Raw genomic sequence first — 10,501 nt, 5'->3', positions numbered from 1 at the left:
ATGATCTAAATAACGGCTTTGAAGCAAAAGTAAGTGAAGTGTTGCGAAAATATATAAGTGTTCCAAGAGATACTCCCTGGCTCCAGTACGATAAAAGTAGGACAAGAAATTCATAACAAGCGGGAAAAAAAAGGATCTAATTAAGGAGTTCTCGCTAATGAGATAGGCAGAATTGGGATTAAGTTTTAAAATGGTACTAAAAGCAGGCTTTGTAGGTGTTAAATGCTTCACTTCTTTCTCTTCTTAGGAGGCTGAAGTTCCTCGTCTTCGTCTTCGTCTTCCTCTTCATCATCGTCCGGCTCCTCTTCTTCCACGCCCTCTTCCTCGTCTCCATCTTCACCGTCATCATCATCTTCATCGTCGTCGTCGTCATCATCATCATCATTTTCGTTGTCATCATCGTCATTGTTTCCATTGGCAGCATCATCTTCATCGTCGTCTTCTTCTCCATTCTCTTCACTAGCTCCATGGCCCTTCTTGGCGTTGCCGTTGCTATTGGGATTATTCCCGTGGGCTCCATCCTCTTCGGAAAAGTCGCCATCACCATCACCATCACCTCCGGTCCCGTTGTCACCATCATCATCATTATCATCATCTTTGTCTCCTCCCTCGGCATCCACTGCTTCGGGTTGGGCGCCGGTTGTGCTCACCATCAACAATTTCCCAGAATTTTGGAACTGTTGGATTGAGTGACCATGCATGTGAGAAGAACACCAAGTGCAGTCAAGAAACCAACACTTTTTCTTTTCTTGCCCTAATTAAATCATGAATTTTAATTATTAAGAAACAAAATACCAACGTTATACAAACAACTACTGTTACACTATACAGACAACTATGCTAAAGTAGACCAACGCCCACATACTTGGAGGATCTGAATCTATGACATCATGGCTGCTTGACTTTATCTTCGCTAATTAAGCTAGACTTATTAGTAAAACACCATCGTTTGAAGATATCCCAAATAATAGAGAACAATTAAACAAATATTAGCCATCAGTGACCGTACTTTTTTAAAAGCACCATTGGGTGGTGGTTCCTCTCCTTCCTTTTGAAACTCGAACAAAAAATCGATCTCGCTGACTAAGAGCTCCTTATTTTAAAATTAAATTGAACTTGATTTAAGATGAGGGAATTGATTGCCGAAAAAAACCACTTTCTTAACCAAGTTGGTGGATGTTTTTAAAATTTGAACGGAACTGCATTAAAATTATATAAATCTAACTGTAAAAGAGCAGTACTCCTTATTTATTTTGATAGCTCAAAACATTAAGTGTACCTCCCTTGAAATTCCCTTACAACGTTAAGACTACTACTCTGCTTTATCCCAAAGAATGTTTCAACATTTTGGCCCATAACCTTGTCGGGGCTCCTACCCATGACTTGACAATAACTAAGTTCATGGACTCGGGATGAGCCTGGCAATTAAGCCATTTTGTTTGACACACCACACACACTGATTTCTTCTTCTGACACCTCCCATACGCACAATGGGCGGATCCAATCTGACCCATGTACAATCCAAATGGATCCAGACCCGAATAAATCCAAGACATCTAGTTTATCCTAACGACAAATACTTCACCCAACCCTACTTTATCAGGTCATGCAAATCTAATGATACTCATTAAATTATTCTTAAATTTTGACCCAAGTGGTTGTCTTACAAGACTCCATCCAGTTTTCTGTTGGATCAAATCCGACCCGTGACTCAATAAACCATACCCGCAAACAAAGTTCGACCCGTGCCTCGAAAATATCCAAAGGGAATATCCGAATATCTCTTATCACCTTCTCCCACTAGACGTGGATGGGGCCCAACACACATAAATTAACTTCTAAGCAAAGGACAACATGCATTAAATTACACTTACAATATAACCACCACAATCCACTAATTCACTTATTAATCGAGATATCTCATTTAATTATTTTTAATTTTTTATTTACTTTATTTTATATTAATTGGGCATTAATAGCTAAAATTAGGCTAATGTTTTTAATTATAGTTGGATTGTAATTTTAAAGTTATTTATACCACTTAAATCACATCATACCAAGTAAAAGAGGCCTAATATTATACCACAAATTTGAATTTCATTAATATTTAAATTTTAATTATTTTAAATAATGTTTTTTTTACTTTAATAATAATAATTGATCAATTTAAAAGAAAAAATACAAGCAAACTCTTATGATATTGTAAATGAACATATTATCCCCCTTATAAAAAAAAATAGCGATTTATCTCTTATATTTTTTAAAATACAATAATTTACTCTCCTTATATTTTTTAAAATGAATCAATTTACCACTTCAGTCTGGGAGGTAAATTGCTTCACTTTAAAAAGCATAAGGCGGTAAATTGCTATCTTTTTTCAAAAGAGAGTAATTTGCTCATATGCAATATCACATAGAGATAAATCGTATTAAATTTTAATTTAAAATATTATTAACTTGTAGAGAAAATCATAAGTTTAGTTACGGTGAAAATAAAAAGTGTTCGAAACATAAGTGAAACAGTGAAAAAAAGTTGAAGTATTCAAAAAATTAACTTAATATTTATAATTTTATCAGTAAATTGTAGAAATTTTTAGAGAGATAGTAAAACTTTAGCTCAGATTTTAAACAGTTTAAAAGTATAAGCGATAAATAAACCACACGCATTTCAACTTATTTTCAACATAAAATTGAAAACCACTTAAAATATAACTAGCAATAAAAACATTAAATAACTTTAAATATTAAGTAAACATTGAAGATCTGTCAACTGAATCATAATTATGAAATAATCAATATAATTAATTACTTAAAAGACAAAAATATTTTTAATTTACATCATAGCTAAAAAACAAAATTATTTTCTAGCTTGAGGAATATATTTTTTGGTTGATTTTATTACTCCAATTTAAATTTTTTTTCTTGTATGCTAGTTAATTATATTGTAATTTCGTGTTACTTTAATTTTCCTTCTTTAGGTATATAAATATCAGGGATAATTACACCGTCTTTTCTTAAAATTTAGTAAAATTACACATAAGCCTCAAATAATTTAAAAAATTATATCTAATTACCTTAAAATAAATATTTATTTGATGTATAATAAATCTATAATAAGTTAGTTACAGTAAATATGAATTTTTATTTAACTTTTTGTCGACATCGATAAATTTTGAAAAGTTTACTAACGGTATATTTATTTATTGAACAGAATAAATATTAGAGATATTAAATATAATTTTTTAAATTAAAAAAATTATATATAATTATATTAAATTTTAGGAGAGGAACGTGTAATTATTCTAAATATAATAATAATAATAATAAATAGAGAAAAAAGAACAACTTTGTGAGTAATATTATTGCAGAGTGTGTGTGTGTGTGTGTGTGAGCTTTGGAAAAGCAGTAGTAGTAATAAATAAAAGGGCTGTTGGATGCCTAGGTTTGCGGCAGGCCGTATTATTGCTGGGGGTGTGGGGCCCAGCATCAACCTACCCGGAACTCAAAATTACTATTTAACCCAAATCTATGTTCCTTTTGGGTTCCGCAACGACGAATCTATAGTATTGCTACCGCCCGCACCAGGCGCACGTTAGAATCGATGAAAATGGATAAATTTGTATTATTTATACTATATATTGAGGGAGTGCATATTTTTAGTCTTTCTTTTCAAATATTTAAATTTAGTTTATTTATCAAACTTTTCACTATCTTCTGATAATTATTACTTTAAAATTTTCATGTATTTTTTGTCATGATTTTATTATAAATTTTATTAAATAATAAATATTTTATAAATTATTAAATAATATCAAAATTTTAGACACAGAGTGCGCCACAAATTACTAATTTTATAACAAAGAAGAGTGAGTTAGAATAATTATTTTTTTAGTTTAAAATATATTAATAATTAAAATACCATCGAGAATATTATATATATATATATATTTTCCTTAAAATGATTGTCTCTTTAAATTTTTACATCAATAATATTATGTTCATGCACATTTAAAATTAATAAAAATATATTTAAGAAAATACAACTTATTTAATTTTTTTATATCATATGATTAAATAAAAATATAAGTTATGCATATGCCTCGAATGTTAGGAGACGATGATTAGAATAATTACCTTCGAGTATATTTAATGTATTGACCAAATTAACCTCGTTCAAAAGAAAAAATTACAATGAAAGTTTTTATCATTTTTTTATATCTCTTCATCTTTTTTTCCCAACATATAAATTTTTTCTTCTCCCCGACTTTATCATCATTCAAACTTCTATAAGCATATTTTTTTAAATAATTAATTAAAAAATAAAACTTATAAACATTTTAAATTTAATAGAAAATGAATTTAAGCAGCATATATAAATGTAAATATTAAAAGTCAAATGTAATTTTACAATTGTATTATTATTAATAGATATTAAATAAATCCTCCATTTACTTAAAATCTTGTATCATATTATATTTCTTTTATTTTAAATTAGTTTAATTATTTTGAAGTATAGCTACTTATAATTCTAGTTCATTTTTAAAGTTAATAAATTGATACTAAATAATATAGAAAATATTTAATATTGGATATGAAATAAAAACAGAATTAAGGATATTAATTATATATATGAATTTTAGCAGAGTTGATTAATAAAATTTTAATTGTTGCATTTGACTTCTCAAATAATTTAATCCAATTTATAGAGCATATAAAATAAAAATAAATCACATAATAAAATCACAAGTATGATATAAAAAGAAAATAATATAAATAAAAATAAAATGGGTAAATTAATTTAAAGTTCATCATCACCTGTAATAGGTAGAGCAGATGAGCTTTGACCAGTAGGAGGAGGAGGGAGGAAAGAGGCCCCCCTGCGTACGTTAGCGAAGAACGGTTCAGCGTCACCTCCTCCATCACTTCTCCAAAATCCCACAATTCTCACCTGCCCAAAAGAAAGAAGAAGAAGAAGTTCAGTGAAGAAAAGTGGAAAAATGTCTTCTTGAGCTGTTCCTTATTTTTGTGTACAGAATTGAGATTGTGGGACGATCGAGTTGAATGTGAGTCTCTGTCTTTGTCTTTTTTATTACCCGTGTGTTTTTTCATGCAAGAAAAAGTAAGAGAGAGAAGTGAAACAAGGGAAAGAAGAGAGAGAAAATATATATATATATACATACGTATGTATGTGTGTGTATAGGTTGTGGAAGAAACGGTGAGAATGAAGAGAAGCAAGAAAGCTCCAAAACCACCATGAGAGGCTTTGAAGGACTCCACTCTGCGTGCGTGTGTGTGTGTGTGAGAGAGAGAGAGAGAGAGAGAAGAGAGAGAGATGACCGTACTTAGTGTGAAGTCTCGTACAGAAGGGCCAGAATGTGCAGGTAGGTATTCTACGTTGTGAAACAAGTAAAGAAACCAATACTTTGTTTAGGGCTGACTTCTGTGTCTGTGTGCGTGTCTGTGTGTGTGTGTGAGAGAGAGAGAGAGAGAGAGAGTGATAGTTAAAATGGAAAATGGAAGGTTGAAAGAGAAGGGAGGGGTATGTGTGGAGCAGTTGAGGGTTTATTAATTGTATGGGAATGGAATGGAAAGCAAAAAATATATTGGAGAATAGAATCTAATGCCTTTTGTTCCCAGCAGTAGAGTAGGAAAGGAGATTGGAGTTGGAGTTGGATCCCTTTAAGAATCATCACCTTTTCCATTTTTTCCCTTTTCTCTTTTCTTTTTTTTTTTTTAAACCATGGTTGGGTATTTTTTACTTTTTGTTTTTTACATCAATTTATTTTAATTTGTTATTTCATAATTGTCAATTATATTATTCAAATATTAATATAATAATACAATTACCATTTTTATTTTGAAAATGAAAATGACAACTTTTGATTTTGGTACAGTACTTTTCAAATACACTCCCATCTCTCGATATTAGAACTCTTCTACAAAGAAAAAAAAACCCTTTATGACTGAATCATTCGTAAAAAGTGTTTACAATAATTTCTATATTTATTGTTAAAATAAATTAAAAAAAATTATTATAATGAGAATTGGGAGTACTTTGAAATATATGTGAAAAGTGAAGAAAAAAGAAGAAGAAGAAGATGCTGAAGTTCGTATGTCTAAGGAAGAAAACTTATTATTATGCACAATTTTATTAATAAGTTGCAAAAGTTGATAGAAAGAAAATTATAATTTTTGGCTTAAATAGACTTAGCTTTAGCAGTTGATAAACGTAAATTGTAAGTTAAAGCACATTTTTCATTTGATTAACTTAGGAGATGTTTGAAAAAAGTCAAACTGAAGTGCTTTTTAAATGGAAAAAATGCAAGCAAACTCCTTGTGATATTGCAAACGAGCAAATTACCCTATGATGAAAAAATGAATAGCGATTTACCTTCTTGAAATTTTTAAAATACAACAGTTTATCCCCTTATGATTTTTAAAATGAAGCAATTTACCTTCCTGTATAAAGAGGTAGATTGCTTCATTTTAAAAAGTACAGGAGGAAAAATTACTATATTTTTTTCGTAAGGGAATAATTTGCTCATTTTCAATATCATAGGGGTAAATTGCTATTCACCCATTTTTAAATTATAACTTATATTAAGCTAAATGAATGTGTTTCCAAATACAACTTTATACTTATGTTTTATTTTTAAATTAAACTAAAAGTTGTAAGTTAGTGAGAATGTATTTATTGCATTTTAAGGCACTTTTGTAAATAAGTCTACATTTTTTATTTTAATTATTTTTTGTATATTCCAAAAATATATATCTTTGTAATTATTAAAATCTATGTATCCATATGATAGGGGTAGTTAGATAATTTCACAAATAAGATGATTGTACACTAACGTTTTTTTTACCAAACACTCTACATAAAGTTTTTTTCTACTTATATATTTTAAAAAAATAATCTCCACATAACCATTACTTCCTAACATGTATCAATTGTTACATCTTAATCAGTTATCAAATTATAAAATGAGCTTTCCTGCATTTGATCATAATTACTGATACCCTCTTATTATTTAAAAAAACTAAAGGTAATTACATTTTTTCTCCTTGAAATTTGATGTAATTACACGTAATTTTCTTGTGATTTGAAAAATTATAGTTAGCACCCTTAAGGTTTGTTTCCGTCAAACAAATAAGTTCCCCCATTTGTCAAAATTCACTGAATTTGCTGATATTAACAAAAAAAAAAAAAAACTGAATAAAAATTAATATTACCCTCGATTGACTGATTACTGACTTACAGGTCAAAATTTTTTCGAATTAGACTACCGTTATAATGGTAAAGATCTACTTTCCCATATACATTAATGCGTGAAGACATATGAGGGTAATTTGGTTATAAACAAATTTATTTGACCTACAATAAGTTAGTAACATATTAATCAGGGGTTCATATGAACTTTTTTCTGATTTTTTTTTGTTAATATCAGCAAATTCGATGAATTTTAACTTGTTAGAATAGGTAACCAGTCGGGGTGGACTTATTTATTAGACGAAAGCAAATTCAGAAACGCTAAATATAATTTCTCAAACCACATGGGATTTACGTGTAATTACACCAAACTTCAGGGGAGGAGAGTGTAATTATCCCAGAAAATTATGAATAATCATCTTAAAATTAGCGATCGTCTAACAAATGCCACTACAATAGATTATTACGAGAAGATAATTGTTAAACAATCGTTAATTTTAAGATAATATTTGTAATTTTTAAAAAATAAAAAAATATTTATAATTCTAACAAATATAAAAACAACACGTATAATTTACCGTTTTGAAAATGAAGAACATGTAATTGAATGGGTCCCATAATAACATTCATATAAAAAACTTTATTAAGATGTGTTTGGATGGGAAAACTTTGCGAGTTGTTACTTAAGTTTAAAACTTTATCCGGATCACGTGAGGGCAGCAAATCCCTCTTGTTGTATAAAAAAGTCCTTATTTTTGCTGATTATTCGTAGGGAAAAGTATTATTTTAATTCGCTAAGTAAGTATGCCTAGCTACTTTTAATTTTAATTTGATAACTATATCTATTTTTGTTTAGTTTCAGTAACTTACGAAATTGCTTACTTTTAGTCCTCTGGCAGATTTTTGGACAATTTTATCCCTATGCAATTTTTCAAAGGCAGTTTTAGTCCATATGCACTCATAGGGATAAGTTTTACATTATCTACTCTAACTATTGAGGTGTTAAGGCTTTTAGCAACTCCTTCTCTTTTCATTCGTAGCCTATAATTCTATTTTCCGAAAATGACACCCTTTTACTAAATTCAGTTCTAGAGCTAAGGGTTCGATCTAAAACTGGGTGATCTTTTATGAAGATATCAACACCACCCATTCTAGGTATCCTAATTGGATCTGGTGCCATTACCTTAGCAAAATGTTTGGACAAAATGCATAAAACTCCCGTGTGTTTTAAAAAGTATACAAAAAATAACTCCTGTTTTTAGAATAGGCTAAAAACCCCCTCCTATTTCGTTTTAGTCAGCAAGAAATCTTCAGTTTGTTAGCAACTAACGGGAAGTGGAGGAGACGCGCGTCTGCTGTGTTTTGTAGTTATTTTCTGCGGTTTAGATTCATATTTAATGACACTTTGGACTAAAATACCCCTCTATGGGTCTATATAACATACAAAGCGCTTTTTGGCTTATTTTGTGTCTTCCTTTTTACCATTTCTCACCCTAAAATCAAGTATTAAATTTTGCATATTAAATTTAAATTGAAATATTAAATTATATTTAATTTTTTTAATATTAAATATTAAATTAAATTATATTTAAATTCAAACAAATTTTATAATTGTTAATTATTATATCTAAAATTATTTTTAATTAATTAAAATATATATTAAATTACAATAATTATTATTAATTATAAAAAAATTTATTTATTATAATTATTTAAAATATTCTTAATTAACTAAAATATATTTTAATTAATATAATTAAAATTAAATAAAAAATTAAAAAAGGAAGAAAAACTGTGATTTCTCCCTTTTTTCCTTGTTTCTAAGTTTTCGAAGCCGTTCGGATGAATTTCTGACAGTCAATGATACCATTCGAATCTTCTCTTCAAGATGATCATTTTCATACCTTCAATTCGAATTTTCGTCATTCAGAGAGAGTCGGCTCAAGCTACGACCGCCGAACATGTTTGCCATTGATTCGTTTCCGTCCGAATCTCGATCTCAGTCCACCATCATTAGGCTTGTCTTTGCAAGACGATTCTAACGAGACTGACCTCACTCAATTTGGTAAAGAATTTACAAAGATATGAGGATTTTAACAAAACTGCGCCACTGGCGACGAGATGGTGTGTGGGGGGGGGGAAGCCGGGGGTAAGGGGGTCGGGTGGGACAGTTAGTTTTTTTTTCAATATATAATAATTAATATATTTTTAAAATTTTAAATTATTTATATATAATATAAGTTAAATAATTTGTTGAATCTAAACCTTTTATTTGTTTAAATCTAATGGTTGAGATTTAATTGATTAGATCTGACGATCAATATTTGATAAAAAAAGATCCAATGGTTATTAAAATAAGAAATAATATATATTTTAAATAAGGGTATAAAGGTTATGTTCTGAAAAGTAAACACCGTTAGTTGGATTTAACGGAGATGAGACGATTGGGTTGAGTTTTACAAAACACATGGGAGCTTTTAGCCCATTCTCATAACAAGGGGTGTTTTTTGCATATTTTTTAAAACACAGGGAGTTTTATGCATTTTGTTCCAAGCTTTTTTAGAATTCTAGCAATCTTAATATACTCTTTTTTAAGAAACAATCTAGATGATGTGTGTTGGAAAGGGCCTAAGTATTCTTTAAGTTATAGAATACGGTCTATTACCTTCTTTCATAAAATCTTTTCTTTTAAAGTCTTGATAAGTTAAGACTCTACTGAAATCTTGGTCTGTTAGGTTGTATGCGATTCTAGGATGAATGTCAAACATTAATTTTCCTGCATATAGACTTTCAATCATTTTTCCAAGATAACCATTTCTTAAGTTATTGATTTTTCTGTCCATTATAGATAAATGTATTTTTGAATCAATTCCTTCCTTAAAAGTTGCTTTTATTACTACTTTAATAGTTCCTTTGTGGATCCATTTCATAGTAACAACTATTTTTTCTATAAGCTTAATTTTTCAATAATTTATTCTTTAGAAATAAGCTAAATTTCAATCACATTACCAGTAGGTCCCATAGGAATAGCAAACTCACCTAAAACAGACTTTGTAGATTATGTGATGTTTTCTCTGGTTTAGTCATATCTGGTTGAGGACTCTCCCAATTCCTTCAATTCTAAATTCATCGTATGAGCTGAGGCTGGAATCATGAGGTTTGATTCATTTCATGGTTTTGTTTGACACCATTATCCTGGAAAGGAATCCTGACAGACTTTCAAATCGAAGCCTATCATCTTTTTGGTAGTTATTCACTCGGTTGAAGATCCATCTAAATTAGTTTCTATTTTTT

The 10,501-nt window shown here is 29.4% G+C and overlaps 1 protein-coding gene across 2 annotated transcripts; it reads right to left on the bottom strand.

Moving 5' to 3' along the window:
• Nucleotides 1-30: 30 nt before the first annotated feature.
• LOC105176728 (uncharacterized) lies at nt 31-5,594 on the bottom strand. Of its 2 annotated transcripts, none has more exons than XM_011099629.3 (3): nt 5,343-5,594; nt 4,816-4,948; nt 31-677 (listed from the first exon to the last, which is right to left on the bottom strand). In XM_011099629.3, the coding sequence occupies exons 2-3, from the start codon at nt 4,918-4,920 to the stop codon at nt 228-230; spliced, it is 555 nt and encodes a 184-aa protein (XP_011097931.1). In that variant the 5' UTR covers nt 4,921-4,948; nt 5,343-5,594; the 3' UTR covers nt 31-227. The 2 variants fall into 2 exon arrangements, with proteins under 2 accessions (XP_011097931.1, XP_088731612.1); XM_088875486.1 differs by lacking the exon at nt 5,343-5,594 and adding an exon at nt 5,181-5,199.
• Between the last annotated feature and the right edge of the window lie 4,907 nt (nt 5,595-10,501).

The sequence above is a fragment of the Sesamum indicum genome, linkage group LG2 (assembly GCF_026168435.1).
Source record: "Sesamum indicum cultivar Baizhima isolate 11 linkage group LG2, ASM2616843v1, whole genome shotgun sequence".
Taxonomy (NCBI): domain Eukaryota; kingdom Viridiplantae; phylum Streptophyta; class Magnoliopsida; order Lamiales; family Pedaliaceae; genus Sesamum; species Sesamum indicum.
The sequence above is the reverse complement of the archived record's forward strand: the minus strand, read 5'-3'. Positions and strand labels throughout refer to the sequence as shown.